Below are 24,448 nucleotides of genomic sequence, written 5' to 3'. Positions count from 1 at the left end.
TGATGAAACAAACCGGCCTGCTATTCTAGCATGAGTTATTAAATCATAGTTTAGCTGGTTCACAGTATTTAGCTTGTGTCGTGCATAATAACCAACTAGGATACTTCAAATAAATCAAAAAGTGGTACATTGAGGGGAAAATTGCAATGTATTTTAATAGAGAATATTTAAATTCCTATTCATTCTCCCATGAAGACAAACTATGATGTGATCTAGTGATTAATAATATACGTATTGTAAATCAGTGTCATAACTATATATAGTTTGGGGTGGTTAATCGGACACTTTTTATTGAAAAATTATAATATGTATATAGAAAATTGTATAAAATATATAGGTCAAAAATTATTTTTCATACACATATATTAAATTTTGAATATTCTTAACGAAATTTATGACTTCATCACTAATATAAGTATGATGATATATTGATAAGAAAATTGCAACAAATAATGAATATAAACTCATAACTTAAAAATTATAATGGATTCAATACTAAAATTAGTTAAAAGTTTGTACGATTGAATCTATAAAATAAACAATAATTCTAATTTCGTCTTGAATTGTAAATTGTTTACGTGGCCACTAGGAGGCAATAACAGAGAACATGTCACCAATATGAGTTGTGGTGCACTAGAGGGAGTGTTTCATCTTTAATCAGAGGTCTTAGTTTGAGCCATGGGTATAGAGAAAATCATGTTGGAAGCGCCACCTCCGAACGGGCCCTGCAATGCGTAATCCAAATTTAATTGGAGCTCTAATATAGACTCTGAACACTGGGTGGAAAACCAAAAAAATAAACAGAGAACATGTCTATTCTATCTTAGGACACTAGGACCAGAACTGTTTGACGTTCAACTAGGGTCGATATTTTGCACCGCCATAGATTGTATCCACAAGAATGTAATCAAATAAAAATAATACAAGTGTAAAGTGAATGCTTCTTAAATTGACAATTGATGTGAAAATTGAACTGAATTATTTCTCCAACGTAGCAAGATCACCTCGTAAGACGTCTCGCCAAATTAGTATTGGGACCTGTTTGATCATGAATTTTTTTATTTTCTTCCGTTTTTTTTAAATGAAAATTAGTGTTAAGTCATGAAAATTTTAAATATATTTTGGAATTTGAAAAACACTCAAAATCTTATTTTTACTTTTGCTATATCCCTTTTTCCAAATGCTACCCTAATTTTTTATTTTATGAAAACAACCATATTTAGTCATATTTCATGTTTTTTTTAATAGAAAAGTACATTCAAACAAATAATATTATTTGTAAAAATTATAATCAAATATTATTTTATCTACAACTCCAACTCAAAAAATTTCAATAAAAGTAAAAAACAATATTTATAATAATATGTAATACTCCCTCTGTTTCATTTTATTTGAGTTAGTTGAATTTGATATGGAGTTTAAGAAAGAATGACTTTTAAAATTTGTAATCTAAAATAAGTGATTGATATTTGTATAGCTATAAATCATTTTATTAAAAATAAAATAAATATTTTAAAATATATCTTCTTTTTTGGACTAACTAAAAATAAAACTGAATTATATAAATTGAAACAAAGGGAGTGCTCTATAAAATCTACTCTAGGATAACAAATGACTTTTCTTTTTAAAATACAGTATTATTGTTTTGAATATGGTCAAGTTGATTGAGGGAGTAAAAGATAACCTTAATTGAAAGTAGACAAGTTAACTAGGGAACATGTGGCCCAAGAATGATGGAAGTAGACATGTTGGAAAAGTACTCTCTTTGTCCCTAATTATTTATTTATTTTTAAATTTTTTAGTTGTTTTTAATTATTTGTTCATTTTAACAAATTAAGCAAAAAAAAAATTTTTTATCTATTATATCCTCAATTAATTACTTTGAAAAAAGTAGATTTTTTGAAAATATTAAGTTTTTAATTCATCTACTTCATAATTAATTGGGGTAAAATGATAAGTTCTAAACTCACTATGTCAATAATTATTTTCTTAATAGGTGTGTCTATTCAAAAGTGAACAAGTAATTAAGAACGGAGAGTAGTAAAATAGAATTTATGCTCTTTCAAAGATTATAGTGGCGTTCTGATCCAGCCAATAATAAAGCTATCTTTAACAGAAGAAGAAGAAGAATATATACCCCCAACGCCTATTGATAGTTAGTAGGCGTTTGGCCATGCGATACCATATCACATTATGGTATTGTGAGATGGAATCAGCGTTTAGACATGTGATTTTACGCTGATTCCATCTCATGATTCCTTATCATGAGATGTGATTCCATATTCTCTAAAAACTATGATATGGAATTACAATTCCATATCATGATTTGAGATATTTTAATACAAAAATTGATCCACAAATTTATATTTTGTTAAAACAACCTCACATTTATATCTACTAATTTACCATTTATTTCATATGTAAATAAAATTTATAATCACATCATTACTTTTTAAAATTTATTATTCTCACCGACATAAAATTTATTATTCTCACCAACATATAGTCATTTTAACTCACACCAACCGATTATTAAAGTGATGAAATATTTATGGTCTATGAGCATGAAAATATAGTTGCGGATGATATTGACCAACAAATGGCTCAAAGTAACAATGTTGGTTCGTCTTCTCGGTCACATGATCGAGAAATGCAAGTTCAACGTAAGGAAATTGTTCATATTATGTGGGAGGATTATATTAAAGACTAGTATACTACAATTTATGTTCAATTTTTTTTATTAAATTAAGGTTAGATGAAACAATTACTTAAGTGGAGAACAAATAACTTTGTAATAATTTATTATGCGATTTTATAAATTTTGTTTATTTGATAAGATTGAATGGGCTATTTTAATAGTTTTACAACTTATGGAATTTTTATGTTTATGAGAAAATATACAACACAAAAATTTCATATTGCATGTCCAAACAAAACTTCAATTTCATCTCATGATTCCATATCATGATACCATATCGCATGGCCAAACGGGCCTTTAGTCTTTAGTGTGAAAATTACTCAAACATTTTAAAAAATAATATTTGATGATAATTTTTCAAAAATAATATGACAGTTGGTCAATCATATAAGATATTTACTGTCTATAAACTATATTTGTATTATATAACACGAATAGTTAGGGTCGAAATAATTAAGTGTCATGCGGAAGGTAGCAAAACAAACTCTGAAAGACCATGGAAAAAAAGTCAAATGAGAAATATACCATAGTACATAAAGATTTAACGTAGTTCGATCAATTGACCTACGTACACAAAAAGAGATGAACAATTCACTATATAAATATGAGAGTACAAAATATTGAGAGAATTAAACTCAGGACAAACACCCAACAAATCTCCTCCTTGGCTTGAAATTCTGACAAAACAAATTTGCTCAACCCTTTTCACATAATCTTCAATAGCTTGCATCTTCTGTCTATAATCTTTTCTGCAAAATCTATGTCTCGACACAAAAAATCTCTCTAAAAAAATTTCTCCAACAAAAATCTTTACTATTGTTAAATAGGTTGCGATTAGAACTACACCCGCAACAAATTTCTATAAAAAAAACATTTAATTTGTTTATCCATCTCAATCCATGAAGAAGAAGAATATATACCTCCTAAACCTATTGACGCTAGTCTTTGCTAGGGATGGCAATTGGTGGAACGGGAAAGGGTAAAAATTTTGATATGTATTATTACTCTATCCTGTTTAGTACTATTTTTTTAATATAAAAAATTGTCCTACCCCACTCTGTTTTGTCCCCCTTTTTTTTTTCTTTCTATTTTTTGCTCTTTATTTTTTAATATGTAATAGGAGTATTATGTTTGTTCGATTATCCCGCGCAATATTTTGATATAGAATACGAGATTCAAATTACTCATTTTTTTTAAACGTGCATTTATTAATGTATTTTAAAATCTTTTTGAAATAAATCAAGCTATTAAATATAAAGTGCTTAATCACAAATTATATATATGTGTGAAAAAAAGGAGTACTAAAGCATATTCTATAAGTCTTTAGAGTCTGTTTGACATTGATGTTGAGTCCAGAAACACTTATTTTGAGAAAAATACATTTTTTTGAAAAATTAGGTGTTTGACGAACCTGTAAAACTATCTTTTAATGGAAGCAGAAGCAGTTTTTATGTTGTTGCAGAAAAACTAAAAATTTCTGCTTCTTAAAAAAGCAGAAGCAGAAAATTATTTTTATATATATATATATATATAAGTTATTAATTAATTAACATATCTCATATATTTGGGTAAGTTTCATTTAATAATTTTATTTTTTATTTTTATATAATAAATTTTATATTTTATTTGCGTTTATGTATTATTATTTTATTTATTTTTTTGCAGAATGAGAAAAAAAAAGTAACAACAATATTTTTGCAAGATTAGAAAAAAGAAAAAAATAACAATTAAAGATTACAACCCTTTAAAAAATATATAATATTGATTGAAAATTTGTATATGAATTTAATTTATTTTTTTATAATAGATGTTTAAACTAGTTTCTCTCTATAATTAGAAGTACATTATACTCACCCTTTATCGTAATTTGACACTCAAAAACAGTTTTTTTTTTAAAGTTAGTCAAACACAATTTGCTTATAAAAAACACTTTTCAAATGAATTAGCCAAAAATAAATTGCTTTTTTTTTAAAAGCATTTTTCTAAAAAGCTATTTTAAAAGTATTTTTTTCATAAACAGTTTTTAGCAACAATGTCAATTTTGAGGAATTTCGATAATAGATTTAGCGACTTCAACAAACTTTTAAACCTTTGCGTTTGATACTTCATGAACCATAGGGAAAACGACACGAGCTCCTTAGTATATTGGTAAAGTTTCACTTTCAACACATTATGTTGGAGGTTCATTTGTAGCAATATTTAAATTTCATCATACTATGCTTGAGTTTTAAAGTAAACTTTCTTGGCAAAAACTATCAACAAACACAATTTCAAAACCTTATTTAACCAAAAAGAAAATAAAATCACCTTATTTATGAAACAAACCGGCCTCCTAGCTATGCTCTCCTATGGATTCTTGAGTTATAATCATATTTAGTTAGTTGACAATATTTAACTTGTGTGGTGCATAATAACCACATAAGATACTTCAAATAAATAAAAAAAAATGGTACGTACATTGAGGAGAAACAAAATAACGAATTTATTTAATGAAGAATATTTAAATTCCTATTCACTCTCCCCATGAAGACAAACTATAAATGATGTGACTTAGATATTATTTTCTCATTATTTGGAAGATTTTACTCACATTTTCCATTGTTGTCTTGTAACCCACCCAATAGTTCGGCTATTAATAATGAAACATTAAATTTTGACTTGATCACAAAAATAAACAATCTAAAGAAAAAAAAGATAATATGTTTATCTGAACTTAATATTTTTGATGTAAGTATAATTTTATAAATATATTATTATAAAAATTATAATAAAGTAATAAATATTAATTCATGAGTTAAAAAATAATAAATTCAATACTAAAAACATATGAGATCGAATTCATGAGGTTAATGAAAATTCTGATTCGACCGAAAATCGTAAACTAGGGTACTTGGAGGCAATTTCTCAGAAATGCGTCTAGCCTATCCTAGGACTTGAAGTATTTGACGTTCGGGTAGATATTTTGCATTTAATAATTTGTTCTACTTTTCATGGAATATAATATCCACAAAAATGTAATAAAATAAAAATGATACAAGTGTAAAGTGAATGCTTCTTAAATTGACAATTAATGTTGATTGAGGTGAGGATGAGCATAAAAATTGAGCTGAATTTTTCCAATATAGTAGGACCACCTCGTACGAATATTAATATAGCAGTTTGATCATGATTTTTTTAAAAAAAAAAATTGAAAATCAATGTTTAGTCAAGAAAAACAATATTTATAATAATATATACTAAATCATATGAAATCAATTTAAAAATATATTACTAGTAAATAACTAGTATTTGTTTTAAAATATTACTCTATTTCTTTTAGTGGATTTAATTATATATTTATCAATTTGGGTAAGGGAGTAAAAGGTATCAAAGTGTTGAAAGAGAAAATAGTTAGCCTTACAACTTAAGTTGGGAACATGTGTCCCAAGAATGAGGGAAGTAGACAAGTTAGAAAAGTAAAATAGAATTTGTATTCTTTTCAAGATTTTATTTTAGTGGTGTACTCATCCAGCCAATAACAACGACATTTTTAATGATAAGGAGATTAAAGTGGCTCCCATATTTTACTATACAAATCGTACCAAATAAATTTCTTAACCTGTTTTTTTTCTTAACCTGAATACAGAAGACAACACCCTTTTATTAAGGTTTTATCCTATCCTATCCTATCTCAATTGTTATTTTTAGTCTCTGCAGTGAAAATTATTCAAAACATTTTCGAAATGATACGTGATGATGAATCACATAAGACATTCGTTGTCTATACAAGCTATAATAAATGTGTATATCACATAGATTCTAGACTACAATTGTTCAATCTGTTTTTTTTCTAACCTGAATACAGGAGACAACACCCTCTTATTAAGGTTTTATCCTATCATACCCTATCTCAATTGTTATTTCTAGTCTCTGCAGTGAAAATTACTCAAAACATTTTCAAAATGATACGTGATGATGAATCACATGAGCCATTCGTTATCTATACACACTATAATAAATGTGTATAACACATAGATTCTAGACTACAGTTGTTCAATCTATTTTTTTTCTAACCTGAATACAGGAGACAACACCCTCTTATTAAGGTTTTATCCTATCCTACCCTATCTCAATTGTTATTTCTAGTCCCTGTGAAAATTACTCAAATATTTTTAAAATGATACTTGATGATGAATCACATGAACATTCGTTGTCTATACCAGCTATAATAAATGTGTATAGCACGTAGATTGTAGTTGTTCAATCATAGTTTAGTAAGTTGACAAAATTGAACTGGCTGCTACTGTGAAGTTGAGGATGCAAACATCTCTTCCTAGCCCATTCAATTTAGTTAGGATTGTCTATTACTACTATAAGCTACGAGAAGAATGGGAGCAAACAAAATAGGGGATTTGTAGGTTGATCAATCGTTAGTTTTTTTTGACAAAAACTAATTAAAGGATGAATCTTGCCATTTTAAGATAATTGAGGGATGTTTTTTGTTCATGGTGATAGTGCAAGGATGTAGTTTAAACATAGAGTATAGTTGAGAGATGTTTTTGGCCAAAAACTATGAAATTGAAAATGCAAATGGAGGATAGTAATCTCTCTCTTTACATATAAGTTGTATTATCCCTAGGACACACTATTCATTAGAGATCCAAAAATGGTGGAACATCTCATAATTTAGTTAGTGATTTGGACATGATATCGAAAGAAAAATAGTATTTGAAATTAAGTTTAGAAAAATTAGAAATCAAAATTATATTTGAATATGTATTTAACTTAGAATTATAAAAAAAGAAATTGGTTGTGAATAACCAAATAGCTTTTGGGCGAATCACTAACCAACTTGTTTATTAATTTGTCTATTTTAACATATCTCAAATTGAAATCATCCCCTCTATTTGATATTCCTGTTAGCATCGCTCAATAGTGACACTTCCAAGTTACGTAGTAAAAACTTCGTTATAAAGTCCTTGTGATATAGATAATATGGAATATTAACTACAACCACTTGTCTAACTTGGACCATTTCTCAAGTCTTTTCAACTTTAATAAGGGAATGAATGATGACAAAAATTAGGGGTGTGAAAATAATTCTCAAAAGCAATCGAATTGACTGAAGCAAATTTAATCGAATTGATTATTAGATTTCTTAAATAAAAAATTATAGGTTTGACAACATATTTTTATGATAATACCGAGAATTAGATTAGATTTTTATATTTTATGAAATTTTTTTATTTTTTTTAAAGTATCAAATTGTACCAAATAAATTTATATTCGATACAATTTGTGATGAAAACAGTTGCAAAATATCCATCATCACAATTGGGCCTGGGGTCAACATTTAGGTAATCCATAAGGATTTGACTACCACACTTGAAAAGAAGAGGAACTTTCGCATATAGCTACTCAAAAATAGTCTATTTACGCTCCATAGCTATACTTTGCAAATTACAATTCATAGCTACATGTTATAGGAGGAGAGTGGTGAGCGAGATTGGGAGAGGGAGGATAGAGGCGAGCGAGAGAGGGCAGAGAGTGGGAGAGAGGTGAACTGTATATGTATATCAGTTAGATAATTGTATATTATACATATGTATTTGTATATTATGGAGAGAGATTGGAGAGGGAGGAGAGAGGCCAGCGGATTGAGAGACTGAGTAGAGAGGTGAGCGAGATTGGGAGAGGGAGAAGAGAGGCAAGCGAGAGAGGACAATAATTTGTATAATTCGCATCTCGTTTGTATAATTCGCAGCATGTTTTTATATAATTGAGTAATATAAAGTCTAGAATTATACAAATATAATAAAACTCGAAATAACGAGTTGATACAAACATAAACATATGAAAAAATTATACAAAATATATTATATAAATTATATTGTACAAAATCCAAAAACTACACGCTTATACAAACTTTAAAAAGTTATACACTAAAAAATTGAATATATATGATGACAAAACTGAAAATCCAAAGGAAATCATCATCATATACAAATACAAACCATCGTATATAAATACAGATCAAACAAAGAATTGTTTATACAAATGTGGCGAATTACACATATACAAACGTGCTACTTATACAAACTTAAAGTCAGTCCACGTAATTAATGGTTAATGTTAGTCGCGAATAGTAATTATAACAAACTATAGCTATGATGAGTAATTAAATAGTATAAATTTGCTTAACCACCTAATTTTTCCAAAAAAAAAAAATAGAAGCAACGCTACGAAAGACTAAGATATACATGAAGAAGAGATCACTCCTTTCTTTTACTAAGGAATACTATATTACAAAAAAAGAGAGAGTAAGGAATACTAAAATAAAATAAGAAATGATGCTACAGTTATCCAAAAACTATTCCATTTCTTAATTATTACATCGATCCCGACATTATATAAGTTAAAAAACTATACTATATTTTTTGTATAATTTACATGTATCTCATATATAGTGTTACAAGCTAATTACACTATTTCCCTACTCTTTTTCAAATTACAAAAGTCTCTTAAAATTTATGAATTTCGGATACATCACTAAACTTCCGAATACATCAGTAGACATCCGGATACATAGGCGAGGGATGTATCTGAGATGAGAGGGATGTATCAGAGAGGGAATAGGACTTCCAGATACATATGGGAGAGATTTAACCGAGAGGGGAGGAATGCATTAGAAAGGGGATATGATTCGGATACATATGGGACTACATTTGAGAGGGGATGGATGTATCCGAGAGGGGAGGGATGTATCCCAGTGGGATAGAGATGTACCAACGAGAGGGAAGTGATGTATCCCGAGGGGATTTTTGAATTTTTTTAAATGGTAGAGAATTTAAGAGATATGGTAAAATAAGATGTGTATTTGGGTAATTTTTCCATAATATTTACATAAATATTTTTTTTCAAATTTATAATGCATGAGATTTTTTCATATATATATATATATATATATATATTTCTATCTATTATATAGAAATATGAAGCCTAGGACGACCCAGGGCAAATCTGTAAATATACCCATTATTCAATGGTCAAATGAATTAGAGCAAACGGCGAACTCTTGTTTCTTTCCCATTCGTCTCACTTTTTCTCTTCTTCCTCACCAATCTCTCCAAACCCCAACTCCAATCATGGATTCAAACATCAACAAGAAGCCAAGAACGATCAAGAACTTATATTAATTTCATTTCACTTGATGATATTCCAATTACCAAGCTAGAAAAAAATCTCTTCCGCAACCTAGACAACGAGATATGTCCAGAAACATCCATAACTATTTATCTCTATTTTTCTTTCAACCTAACTCAGCACTTTCAAAAATGGTCTCTTGCTCTTCACACTGAAGGACTATTTGATTCTCTTCATCTTCACAGCGGGTTACACGTTAGGTCTGTTCAATTTTTATTTTTTGCCAATTCTTTATTTTTATGCTCAACCAGCAATATACTGAAATTGAACCTGCTCTATGTGTATGTTCCTCACTAAGACGAGCACAACATCACAATTTATCCAAGTTAGCAGTCAATTGCTTCATTGACGTATGAGTCCACACCAAGAGACTAAGGTCTAAGGGCACAACCACTTGTTCCAACATGTAAATTGCTAGACACTTAATTGGTATGATCATTCTTCTAATTTTATATATTTTTCAGTTGTAGCAAGATTTAATGGAGTATGCATATGTAGTTTTTATGTTGAAAGATTTATGACGTACATCAGGTGTTTGAAAAAATGTCTAAGCTAGAAAAAATCATACTTCACTTACAATTTTAAATAAAATTTGGATTTCGTGCACTCCTTTTAAATCCCTTGAATATTTTGAATTGTACCATAACTTGGTATTATCTCATACCCTCATTAGTGAATGGTACCACCTCTCATGTTAGCATTGCATGCGTTGATCTCTTTGCTAATCCTCTGTTATTTTATTTCATCTGCTCATGCTCTTAATTTCATTTCTTATTTTAATGATTCAATTTTTTCACATTTTGTTTGAGATGAAAAATATTGAAGTAACTAATATTTAAGTACAAATTCATATTTTGAATATAAAAATTCACCTGACTCTTACAATAAGTAGTTGGTTGTATATGTATGTATGTTTATCATACTTTATGTTAGTTTTGAACTACTCTGGTTCTAAAGAGGTAAATTTAAAGTTTGTTTTCCTTGTGTATTACCAACTTATGATAATCTGTCTGCTTACTTATAGTATTGTTCATTATGTAAAGGAAATTAGCTTATTATGGTGATACATATGCAAATATGATTATTTGACCAACACTTCTCTGTTCCATTTGATACATATGGCATATTGTGACCAATTGTTCAAGATCATATACTAAATATGCCTGTTGATTTTTTTTCTGTTCATTAGAGTTATCAGTAGTTTTTTTGACAATGCAACTCGAGGAATCTTAATCCTATGTTATGCATGAAGTGGGTAGAGCTCCATGGAGATCATGCTGGCTATGATGATGCAGCCATAGTGAGTGATATTGAGAGCATTGAAGGTAGAAGTTATCTCTTAATTGGTAATCAACTTTGCAATGACAAGCCCTTATAGGTATGCTTCGCAAATTATCATTCATATAATTATTTTACGAATTCCTATCATTAAGCATTTCAAGTAATCTGTTTTATGGTTAATAACATGTTAAATTGAACTGATTTTTTCATTAATTTAGCAACAAGTTAGGCTGAAGTTGTTGCTCATAACCTCTCAACATGTTTCCAATTTGATTTTTGCTCAGGTTATGTCACGCCCCAAACTCAAGGGGCGCAACTGACTCCTAAAGACAAAACTCAGGCCTGAGCCGACCCTGCTGAACCATTTGCTACTAGCGCATGGTAGTCATATGCAATTAAGAAAACAAACAAGTATATCTCGGCTTAAAACTAAGCCCTCGGCCGGCAAGGCCCCTGTCAACAGATCTACAAAAGAACCAGCTACTACCAAGAGTTCATATAAAGAAATATCCAACCAGCACAGAAGTCCTGATTGGGCCGTCGAGGCCACCATGATATCTATACCAAAACTAAAAACAGGTAAATATCAGTACAATACATCAAACAGCTCACAAGCTTCAGCAAACCAACAACATAGGCCAGCATGGCCATAACGTAGCTATAAACCCCACACACTAGTCTGCAAGCCCCTAAGAGTAGTAAAGATTGGTGGGACAGGGCCCCAGCCTACCCATGAGAATATATACAACAAAAGGTAACAAACATCCCAACTCTGGCAGCTCCAGAGGAAAGGGGCTGACCAATCGGATAAAAGTCAATCCTACTGATATGGAGGTCTACTCGGTCATCTGTCAGGACCTGCATGCATGAATGCAGCGCCCCCAAGGCAATGGGGCGTCAGTACAAAATAATGTACAGAGTATGAAAGGCAATAAACTATGATGAGGTATCCTGATATACCGGAATAATCTGATAAATAATTTAAGGATAAGATAATTGTACTGACCTGCTTCTAAATCTAAATTTATCAAAAATAATAAAACAACAACCTAACCAAGCCCCCATAAGCTCGGTAGGTACAAACAGCACACAAGACCACCTACTTAGGCCCCCATAAGCCCGGAAGGTGCCAATCAGCCTGTATACCCCTATCGGTAGTCCCCTAGCCCCGCAGGCAGTCACATAGCCCTCTTAGGCATCAACATATCTTATAGACAACTCATAGCCCTCTTAGGCAACAACATGGCCCTGTAGGAAGCACATAACCTTCTTAGGCGTCAATATATATCCCTGTAGGCAACTAATAGCCCTTCTAGGCATCAATATAGCCCCATAGGCAACTCATAGCCCTTCTAGGCATTAATATAGCCCCGTAGGCAACTCATAGCCCTTTTAGGCATCCATATAGCCCTGTAGGCAGAACATAACCCTGCTAGGCATAGATCATATTCCTGTAGCTAACAACAATAGCCCAAAGGCAACAATAACAATCCAACAGCTAAAAGTGAGCAATTTAGTTATAGGCAACCTATACAAATAGCCTCTAAGTTGTGTCCAACATACGAATGTTACTACTGAATAAGAATCTCGATAAGAGAGGATTATACGCACTCGAGCAGCCAACAATCAACAATAATAGCTATAAGTATAACAACGATAACAACTCAATTACATTGCTCCTAAGCTTTAAGGAAACATGCCATAGGAAGAAAATAGCCTTAACATACTTTTTTCGCTAAATTCACGCGGCCTAAAGACTTTAACTCATAACTCCCTCGATACTACAACAAGGTAGGACCATAATCAACACACAAAATAAAAGAGACCATGACAATACAATAAAAGATATGTATTTCCGTCGCAAATTGTTATTTGCTGCTTATAAAAGCTAGAGTCGATGAAAGAAGGGTCTTACCTCGATCTTAGGTTCGTAATTCACCTCAAAACCTTCAAATATACTCAAACCCCTGCTGTCCCAACACTAAAATGTGATATGCTACGCAATCGATAAAACAAATTATACCACGATGTTGAGCCCAACGCGTAGAACAACTTTCGTCAAGGACTTACGTCGAGAAAATCTATATTTCACTTGATCCTAAAAATGGGTTTCTATGTTTTCTCTGTATATTTAGCTTAAAATAAAGAAAAAACTCGAAGAAGAAGATATATACAACTTTCCACCGACCTAGGGCCCCACCTCACGTGCCTGCTTGCGCAGTCCCACGAAAATGCGAATATCTCTCTATTCTGAAGTCGTATGAATGAACGGTTTGATGCGTTGGAAACTAGACTCGTAGACCTTCGATTCAATAGTTTGTGGGCACCATAAATCTTTATAGATTGGGAGAAAACCTCCAAGAAATTTGACCCAAATTTCAGAGAAATCTTTAAGAAGGAACTTACGATAACTTCTGCCAACTTTTATTTTGCCACTTACCTAACTTCAAAACTTGAGATGCAACACTTGAACACTTAAAAGTAGGACATACCACATGATTCTTAATTTATTACTCACCCTCCTTGTCTTTCCACGAAGGTACGAGTTAATTTAGACGTTTTGAAAAGTCGGGGTGTTACAGGTTATCAGATTTTTGGAGAGTCTATGTAGCGTTCAGTTGTTTGAAAAGAATATTGTTTAATTTGATACCTCAAGGTTAGTTTTGTAAAAAGATGAATTGATAACTACTAAATCTTAGCCTTGCAGCTAAAGAAAGGCTTTGAGAATGATGAGATATGTTGATCATCGTGTCTTTCCTATTGTTACATTTGCTGACCACTCCAGTGATTTTTGCTGATTTAAGATCTGAAGAGATAGGTCAGGTGTGAGTCTTTACCTTGACTTTCAAATATTGTGTTATTAGATTACATTTGGTCATGTAGAATCTATAATCACCTCCAATATTTTCATGTAGGGTGAGCCAATAGCCCCCAATTTAAGGGCAATGTTTGAGCTGAGAGTTCCAATCATAACAATTGTAACTAATGAAGGTGGTTCAGGAAAAACACTTGCCATTGGATGTGCAAACAAGTGGTTAATGTTGGAAACTCAACATTTTATGTTGCTAGGTAAGTCTGGGTCATTTGTACTTCTTCCATAAATTTATTTGATACTTATCAGGCATGTGACAGTCTGAAGAATAAGAAGTTCAGGTTCAAATAGAATTTTTGTGCATGTGGAGATATAAGTAATATATGAACTCTCAACTTACTACATAAACCCAAAACATGTTGTGTTAGCTTAAATATCTTGATATGTTGGGGCACATTGTATATATGTTGGGGCATGGATTTTGTAGTTGTTGTTTTAACACTTCTTGCATTGTTTCCTTGAATATCTTGATCTTTTCTATATATCAACAACGTCTATGCTTCTTTGACCAGCCCTGAAGCTTGTGCTGCAATATTATGAAAGTCTTCACAAGCAACTCCAAAGGTATATGAGAAATAGTTGCTCAAGTTTGTGAAAAAAATGGTTTATCATACGAAAATTTAAATTGAATAGGCAGTTGAGAAATTGAGGATCACAACTCAAGATCACAGCTCAAGAACATTACAGACTCTGGATAGCATATGCAATTATTCCAGTACGTACCATCTCTATACTTTACATCTTTATACTTAATTTGGTTTTAGAAAGGGAAATATTGGAATCTATGGTGAAGGGTTGGTGATGTCAAGTAGTGTGAAAGAAACAATATTTAGCTTGATTTTTAGAAGACGGGGAAACAATGCAAAACATAAGATTGTTGCTGACAAAGTTTTTGATGAAGTAGAGAAGAATTTTGCACACTTGAAGAATAGTTCCTCATCCCTTATTTATTTTTTGTGCACTCACTAGGTTCTTATATATGTATAGAAGATTGGATTTATTCATAAAAAATATATCATTTGTAAGGTTGTCTACATTTAATATACTTCTTATATATGGGTGTGTTATTTTGCTTCTTTTACTGTTGGATTTATTACTTTTTTTCAGAAAAACAAAAAACAAAAGTAGACACAACTTTTGTTCTAAGTTGAGCTTGTTTATGCTTTTAGTGTTATTGCACACTTCTAATTTACAAGAAAGGTTAGATGCAAGTCTAATAAGTATTAACTACATGAAATTTTCTCAAACTTGGGAAAATGAGATTGATGACTGAAGTCAGTTGTTTAAAGACTGACTGGTGTGTTTCTTATTCCTAAGCAAACAAAGAAGTGGAAAATATAGATTTTCCTCTTTGTGAGAAGTGGATTACAAAGTATGTTAGGATAAAAATTGAATTTTATGTACTTTACTTTAAAGAAAAAAAATTAAGTTTTATGTAGTTGTTGTTCCAGAATTTTGTTACTCATGGTCAAATGAATTGATGGGCGTATTTGGTAGTTTTTCTAGCATATTCGTTGTGGTTGTTATCCATTTATTCATTAGTGCCGCCTCTATTTGTTTATGGGTTATCGGTCATTAGGCAATTGATTAGTAGTTATATTAATTCGTAAATCATGATTGTCTGTAGCCTAAATAGCACACCCCATAATGGAAAACTTGAGGTTTTGTTGGTCTACATACCTAATTTGTGTCTAATTAAGCAGGTTCCTTGGTGTATTAAATAAGTGATATCTTACTGGTTGGTTCTGCCTAAAAAGAAAAAAGAAAGTGGAAGATCACTCCTTTGTATTTGTGAATTAATTTCGATTTCACATTTTTATTTGTCAATATTCATTTAAGGTGTGCTTAGAACCGATATAAACTCGAAGGAGACCGCTAATGAACCATGTAGGCATTGAAGCAGTTGCTAGTGATTTCAATGATAACCGTGCTCTCTCAAGTCTGGATGCAGAGGTTGCAGTGAAGGAAGATCGCTTAGGCTAGGTAGCTTGTCAAAATTACTTCAACAAACAAAAGGCGATATCTTGATAAACAGCCTAACAATCGCATATGTGTATGTTTCTTGGAAGGTAGTTCATATTGTGGAATAACTTTTCAAGAAATTATATCTGGATCTTTTTCCAATGTATAATGACAATTCATGATTTTGTCGGTACCATTATGATTATGATAGACTTTCTTAAAACTGTCATTTCAATAGTGGAATATGTGCAGGATGAATCACTTGGTATGATTTTTAATGTTGATAAAAGCACGAGTGAGGAATCGACATCATACTCATCTGCTACTCCAGAAAATCATGGTTTATTCTAATTATCTGCATCATTCTTTAACACCAAACAATTCAATACTGTATGGTTTGCTTACATAACTTGTTTTTATTTATTTCAGACATCTTAGACTGACCATTATCAAATTGCCACTTTAGCCACTGAAGGAATGGTAGTGATGGTCTCTTCTTTAATTGATTCCTGCACATGCTTGTTTTCATCAACTGTTTTGTGCCAATTTGGTTGCAACATGTGATACTAAAAGGAACTCAATGTGTGATCAATTATTTTTGGACATTGTTTGCATTAATTTCCGGCATCTCCGTATAGTTGTTGCTTGTTAGCATTGGCTTATCAAAGAAAAAAAACACAAAGAATTGGTAATTGGTTTATTCTTAAATGATGAAAGGATCCTATATTGGTTTGAGAAAGAAGCAAATTTTTGATGTATCCTTAGACTGTAGTGATGATTTTTGGTCTTTATAGACTTTGTGCCCTCCTCGAGTCCCTTCTAAAGGCATATAACTTGACTATTGGGCATAGTACTCATAAGCATATTTTTTTTCACTGCTCCTTGATTTGAGTTAATAGTTGTCTTGCTTTCTGTCTCTCTCTCTCACACACACACATACAAATTTTCTCTTTCTACCATAGTATTTTTAAAATGTCCCTTTGAATTTTTATCTGTTTAATGCTTTCTATTTCAAAATGTTTAATCTCTTATTCTCTTTTTGGAATAAGGCAAACAACTATTTGAAGAAATATTTTTGGCAATGGACAATATTTGCAATACCACTATGTGATTTATGTGTCCATGGTGCAAAGTACGAACAGTGGTAGAAATACATCTTGTTGATCTTGTATCATAGGATGGTGGATAGGAACTAATGAGCCAATTAGACATACGCTTGGGGTTTGATTTTGCAAGTATATTAAAGAAAGTATTAAAAAAGTAACTATTTCAGTGATAGATAATTGTGATATAATATTATTTTATGTTTGTCCTCTTCTACGTGAATAAAATTGTAGCCGTGCTTATGAGCTTATGATTATTCTTAAAATTTTATGGTTGTTTAGAGTCTACACATGTGAACGCAAGATTAGACACAAATAAATGACATCAAAATTCACGTTGTTGGGCTCGTGCATAGCATGGGCAATACTTATATATATATATAAATTGATATAGCTCAAATAACGAATATAGATTTTTGGTTTAGCTATAATGATTTTTGGATTGTACAAAATAAAAAGCACTCATCTTCTTACTCTCTCTCATGGAATTATGTTTCTATTAAACAAAGAAGATGACGATTAAATGAAGAGGTTGACGACTGAACAATTTATACACAAAATTGTGATCAAATCCAATGTTGATAAATAGACAAAAGTTTGGGAGAGGACCAAAAATGTACTAATTTAGCAAACATGAGGGACTACAAGGGGTTTTATGTGAAAAAAATAAAAATGATTTTGAGTTAAAATTTTGAGTCTTTTTAACTCAAAAGATAAAAAGGACTATTTTGAGGCTCTTTCTCTATAATAGTGTGTTTAACTTCTTCACATTTGATACAATACACTTTAAAGGTAATTAAAGATAACACTCAAAATTTAGTAGAATTAACAATTTGAAAAATAACACAAATGATCTTTTACATCAGATTAAATTACACTAAGAATTAAGTAAACGTTCATCTGTACTAGTGTCAAAGTATATGCATATATATACAAGTCAAATACGGAATAATATTACAGCAATGTCGTTCAATTTTGGAATATTATGCAATCGAGTTCATCACACGTAAATTTATAATTAGAGAGAGAAAATACAAAGAAGGAGAAGTTGCTAAGAGGAGAAAGATTGAAGCCACAAATCAGCATCAATAAAAGATGAGTTAAGGAATGGAAGATCTTGTGTATCGTTAAGTCTTTGAACATATGGCGCCCTAAGCACCATATTCGATCCTGCTCCAGAGCAATTGTACTCCCCATAAAAAATTGTCCTATAATAATTAAGTTAAAAATTAATTAAAGAATGTAATTTTTATTGCGATATATAATTTAAATTTTTAGGTGAAATGATTATACTGTTACTTAATTGGTCTCTCATAGGGTCATTCAAGTCGTTCCAACCCTTATGAGCCACAATATCCGTCATGAAAGTGTTAGCAAAGACGACCGTGGAGTAAGGCCTCCATGCACGCCCCAACCAAATTCTACTAGTGCCTCCTAAAGTGCAATTCACGAAAGTGAAGCCACTATTTTCGTCTTTGGTTGCTCTGCCGTGTGCTGTTACTTCCCCGTTTATTTGTTCAATTTTATGATTTAGCGTCAAGATATAGTAAGGAGTATAACACACTTAAGTTACTAATCATGTATAATTAGTACATAAGTCTTCCTTCGTTTGTTTTGAAGATAAGGAGGAAATTATTGGCAAAATTAATCTATCAAGTTTTAAAGGTAGCTCGAATACCTTTTGATTGATAAGTTTGCAACAAGCTAATATATTTGAAAAAATCAATGGCATTTCTCTTCTTCTTTTTTTCAAATTTATATTAATTATGTTCGTTGTGAATGAGTTTACACGAACATTTTTATCATGAAATGTGATGAAACCAGCACCATAAGCTGAGAAACGATAAGTTTCCTTCATTAATGGAGGTTGAGCTTTCACCAACAATCAGAGAGAAAAGAAAATATATTATTGAGAATGAAAAACTAACTGTAATCAATACAATGTATGTGTATATATACACACTGATAGAGTCTAACACTTCTAACAAACTCAGCCGACTAACTATGCTGAAAATGGTAAAGTTGTGATTCCTAACTAACTAACTAATTATGTGAATGAACAGTAACTAACTAATTTTGTTAATGAACAGTGTAAGCTTAAACTAACTAAGCTACTAATCTAATTTTATCACCCCCTCAAGTTGGAGGTGAGTTACTTACAAACAACATGCTTAATAAATTAGTATGCTTGACTCCAGTTAAGGCCTTAGTAAAGACATCAGCCAATTGTGAATCTGTGGGGATGTATTAAAGTGTGATCAATCCTTGATGTAGCTTGGTTCTGACAAATTGGCTATCCACTTATATATGTTTAGTTCTCTCATGAAAAACTGGATTCTTAGCAATGTGCATTGTAGCTTGACTATCAAAAAAGACATGTATGGGTAAGGAACACTTCACTGAGAGCTCATCAAGTAATCTTTCCAGCCATACTAATTCACCCACTACTTGTCTCACAACCTTGTACTCTGCTTCTGTTGAGGATAGTGACCCTGTGGCTTGTTTCTCAGATTTCCAACTAATGGGGCTATTACTCATGAGTACCAAAAAACCACTCACAGACTTCCTTGAATCAGGACAAGAGGCCCAATCTGAGTTACAATAAGCATTAATGGTGATGTCAAATTTGTTGGAGATAAAAACTCTTAATGTAGGGTCCTGTTGTAGATATCTGAGCACATGTTAGGCTGCCTTCAAATGAGGTTCTCTAGGGGGTTGCATAAACTGACTAAGGTGCTGGATACTATATGCTATGTCCATCCTTGTGTTAGTGAGAAAATTAAGCTTGTCTACCTGTTTTCTGTAGTGAGTAGGATCTGACAATAGTGTGCCTTCTGTGAGCTTCAGTTTCTCAGTGGAGTCTAATGGTGAAGTAGTGGATTTATAATGCATAGAGTCAAATTCCTTCAAGAGATCAAGAGTAAATTTTCTCTGTGAGATGAGAACACCATCCTGTCTGTACAGTATTTCCAAACCAAGGAAGTAATACAGCCTTCATAAGTCTTTTATCCTGAATTTCTCATGGAGGAAAGCTTTTAAGGAACCAATCTCCTTCATGTCAGTACCAGTTAAGATAATATCATCAACATATATAACCACAAATATTAGAGAGCTTTCATTCTTCTTATAAAACAGTGAATAATCATTATCTGAATGAGTGTATCCTTTTGAACAAAGACTGTTAGCCAGTTTGTCATACCATTGTCTGCTGGCTTGCTTTAAACCATACAATGACTTCTTAAATCTGCAAATTATGTCACTACTCTCCACTGCCTGGTGGTAATGCCATGTACACTTCTTCATTTAAATCACCATGAAGGAACACATTATTGACATCCAACTGGTACATGTTCCAACCTTTCTTGACTGCTAAAGAGATCAGAGTCCTGACTGTGGTTATCTTTACCACAAGTGAGAATGTTTCATTGTAATCTATTCCAGCTTGTTGAGTGTACCCCTTTACCACTAGTCTAGCCTTGAACCTTTCTATACTGCCGTTTGCCTTGTTTTAATCTTGTACACCCATTTACACCTTATAACATTCTTTCCTTTAGGCAAGTTAACTAGTTCCCAAGTATCATTTGCATACAAGGCATCAAATTCTTGTGTCATTTCCACTTGCTAAGCAGTATTTAAGATTGCCTCTTCATAAAAGGAAGGTTCAATATCATGTGAAACATTATTGATTAACTGCTGGCTATCAGGACACAGTGTAGTGAAACATACATGATCAATGTGAGATATGAATGATGTGAGTGAGTGTTGTGGATCTAAAACATTAGGAATGGGTGGAGAACGATGTAGGTTTGGTAATGAGTAGGTGTAATCTTTCAATTAGTTTGAGGGGTGAAGGGACCTAGTTGTTCTTCTAGGTACAAAAAGAGCATCACCAATGGCAGAAACAGTGGGTCCAACATGAGGTATAATGTCAATTATGGGAACATGATCACAAGTGACTTCAACCAATGTGTTAGAATTCAACATTTCAACATCAACAAAGTTATTTGTTTTACTAGACATGCAAGGTAACATATCAGACATATCAAAATGATGTACAAGGAACTGCAAGACAAAATTAAAACTAGAACCAACAGGAGCAATGACAAAAGGAAAAATAGTTTTATGAAAAAGGACATCTCTGGACATATGAATTCTCTTGGTACCCAGATCAAAGACCTTGTAGTCTTTTGTATTAAAAGGGTATCCAATGAAAATGTGGGGTGTTGTTCTTGGCTCAAATTTGTCCTTAAGGGTTTTCAAGGTAGTTGGAAAGCAAAGGCATCCAAAACTTATAAGGTGGGAGCAGGTTAGTTTCTTTTGATATAACAGTTCATATGGGGATTTGTTTTGTAGGAGTTTTGTAGGTAGTCTATTGATCAAATAGGTGGTAGTTAAGACACATTCCTCCCAATATTTCATAGGTAGTTTTGACTGAAACAGAAGTGCCCTTGCTGTCTCAAGAAGGTACTTATGCTTCTTTTCCACCACACCATTTTGTTGTGGTGTGTAAGGACATGATTTTTGGTGTATTATGCCCTTTTCTTAAAAGAAAGAGGTTGCCTCAATGCTTGTGAATTCCAGACCATTATCAGATTTGATGGTTTTCAATTTGGTATAAAACTGATTTTCTATGAGGGATATGAAGGCTTTTATAGTTTGAAGTGCATTGCTTTTGCATCTAAGCAGTTGTGTCCAGGTTGATCTACTATAACCATCCACCATGGTTAAAAAGTAGTGATATCCATCATGTGTAAGTACATGGTATGGTCTCCATAAGTCAATGTGAAACAACTCAAACATTGAGCTGGTTGTAGTTGTACTCTCTGGGAATGGCATTCTGGTTTATCTAGCCATGACATATTGTACAAATAAAGGGTTGTTTGTTGGAAAATTTTAGGGGAATGGTAGATATACTCATCATTTTTACGAAAGGCATATGTCGTAATCTAGCATGCCATAAGAATTCAGTGTCATGACTATGAGTAGTATTAACATCAGGGAAAGAATCAACAACAGAACATGAAATAAGATCAATAGAACAAGCTTCTTTATTGATTTCATGAGAGTATCTTACATTTGGTGGTGAAGCTTGGCATTCACTTCCAACTAAAACTTTCTTGCAGTAGTTTAAAAGAGAAACATGTTTACATCTGTTATGAGAAACAACATTACCATTTGTAAGTGGACAATTGTGACACTTTGGACAAAAAAAATACAGACCATTCCTTGCCTTACCAAGTGCCAGAGGGCTCTTCAGAGAAGGGCCCTGCAGTAAGTAAGAAAAACTGTTAAAGCTAACTATTCCTTTGAGTTGAACATCTAAGTAATGAACTGATATTAAATTGAACTTGAAGCTAGGTATAAGCAATACTTTGTACAGAGTCAGTGTTGAATTCAAGCAAACATCACCAATTTCAGTCACTTTAACTTTGTATTTATTTAGTAAGGTGATTAAGAAAGGATAAGGCAGTGTTATAAGGTTTGTGAGAGTGTTTTTTATGTAGGTCATGTGGTGGGATGCTCCTGAATCTATGATCTAAGAACCAGCAATTAATCTATCACATTTACATGACAAATCACCTATCTCAGTAATAGAAGAATAGCAAGCAAGTATACCTGCTAGGTTTGCAGCTCCACTTGACATATTTCCTGAGCAATCAGTTCCATTTCCAACCTGCAGAGTCCCAAGTAGATTGAGTAGTTGTTCATACTGGCTTTTGGACAGATGCTCAGGAGTTTCTTCATACTGACTTCTATCATCCTCAGAAGTATGCACATTTGTTGCAGTTCCTGAACCTCTTCCTCTTGGGGTTCTTGTGTTGGTTGGATAACCATGGAGCTTGTAGCACCTGTATTTGGTACGCCCAGTTCGTTTGCAGTATTCACAAAACAAGTTTGACCTGTTGCCAGTGCTGGAATATCCCTTAAAAATATTGGTGTTGGAATTGCATGCACCTCTTCATGTACCTCATCTATAAGAACTGTAGTTTGTATTGAAACCTTTGGATCATGCATTGTGTTGTGGTGATACAGAGGCATTTAGTAAGGTGGATTCCAAAGCCATGTGACTGAGGGGCTTCATTTCCCTCTGTCTTTCCTCTTGTGACAAAATGGCAAATGATTGTGCCATAGTTGGCTGACTAAACATCATGAGGATATTCCACGTACAACAGTATACACCTCATTTAGGCCCATCAAAAAATGTATAAGTCTTCTATCTTGCTCAGCCTTATGCATCTTGATTTTGCCACCACAAATACACACACAAGTGCATTGAGAATTAATATCAAGAGTGTTCATTTCCTCCCACAATTTCTTCACCTTAGTGTAATAACCAGTGACAACCAAAGAGCCTTGCACAAGATCATTTATCTCCTTCTACGGTTGATAGAGTTTGCAACCATTAGTCTGGTCATATTTATCCTCCAATTCCTCCCAAAGTTCCTTGGCATTGTTAACGTATTGCAAGCTATCTTGCAGATCCGGTGAGAGAATATTTAAGATCCAGGAGGTCACCATGTCGTCACACCTTTCCCACTGCATGAAGGTTGGATCTGTAGGACTTGGTATCACAATTTTTCCATTGATGAATCCAGTTTTACTCTTAACAGATAAAGCCCTAAGAACTGCTCGTCTCTATGAACTGTAGCTAGTTCCGTCAAAGACAGCAGAAAGTAAGTAGAACCTGCATTTTCTGAGGGATGCAGATAGAAGGGACTATTGAAATCTAATCGAGTTGAAATGTTGATAGCAGCCGCGTCAGCTGGAACTTCATCCATAGAAGAATATGAAGATGATTGTGAAGAAGAATGCAGTTATAGACGAATTGAGAAGATGAACTCACAATGAGTAAACTTGAATCAATACAGAAGGAACGATAGTGAGATCGTCCGGGAAAAAAACAAGGAGAAGAAAATTGATAACAGAAATGAGGGCAAATCAAACTCAATACAATACTCACGACGAGAGAGACGAGCAGGAATCTCCTTGCTCTAATACCATGATGAAACCAGCACCATAAGCTGAGAAACGATAAGTTTCCTCCATTAATGGAGGTTAAGCTTTCACCAACAATCAAAGAGAAAATAAAAGATATTATTGAGAATGAAAAACTAATTGTAATCAATACAATGTATGTGTATATATACACACTAATGGAGTCTAACACTTCTACCAAACTCAACCGCCTAACTATGCTGAAAATGGTAAACTTGTGATTCCTAACTAACTAACTAACTCTGTGAATGAACAGTAACTAACTAATTTTGCGAATGAACAATGTACACTTAAACTAACTAAGCTACTAATCTAATTTTATCAAAATGATAATACAAACTTATGGATATTCTT

General features: G+C 32.4%; 1 protein-coding gene and 1 pseudogene across 1 annotated transcript; one reads left to right on the top strand and one right to left on the bottom strand.

Annotated features, from left to right (window-relative positions):
- The first annotated feature begins 9,284 nt into the window (after positions 1 to 9,284).
- Positions 9,285 to 14,573, top strand: LOC125835534 (acetyl-coenzyme A carboxylase carboxyl transferase subunit alpha, chloroplastic-like; annotated as a pseudogene).
- Positions 14,574 to 22,329: 7,756 nt separating this feature from the next.
- On the bottom strand, positions 22,330 to 23,228 carry LOC125835533 (uncharacterized). The gene is made up of 3 exons (XM_049514661.1): positions 23,130 to 23,228; positions 22,715 to 23,021; positions 22,330 to 22,364 (listed from the first exon to the last, which is right to left on the bottom strand). Exons 1-3 carry the CDS (start codon positions 23,226 to 23,228, stop codon positions 22,330 to 22,332), a joined length of 441 nt encoding a protein of 146 aa, XP_049370618.1.
- Between the last annotated feature and the right edge of the window lie 1,220 nt (positions 23,229 to 24,448).

The sequence above is a fragment of the Solanum verrucosum genome, unplaced genomic scaffold, assembly GCF_900185275.1.
Source record: "Solanum verrucosum unplaced genomic scaffold, falcon-dt-bn FXZP01000040.1, whole genome shotgun sequence".
In the NCBI taxonomy this organism is placed as follows: Eukaryota; Viridiplantae; Streptophyta; class Magnoliopsida; order Solanales; family Solanaceae; genus Solanum; species Solanum verrucosum.
Note: the sequence above shows the minus strand (reverse complement) of the source record. Positions and strands in the feature narration are given on the sequence as shown.

Bases quoted from the DNA above. Each gene is read 5' to 3' on its own strand.
- LOC125835533 (XM_049514661.1), bottom strand. From the start codon at position 23,228: ATGGCACAATCATTTGCCATTTTGTCACAAGAGGAAAGACAGAGGGAA. The intron at 23,022-23,129 runs GTATCACCACAA...AATATTTTTAAG, and splicing joins CCACCTTACTAAATGCCTCT to GGATATTCCAGCACTGGCAA. The intron at 22,365-22,714 runs GTATACTTGCTT...TACTTACTGCAG, and splicing joins TGGAGCTGCAAACCTAGCAG to GGCCCTTCTCTGAAGAGCCC.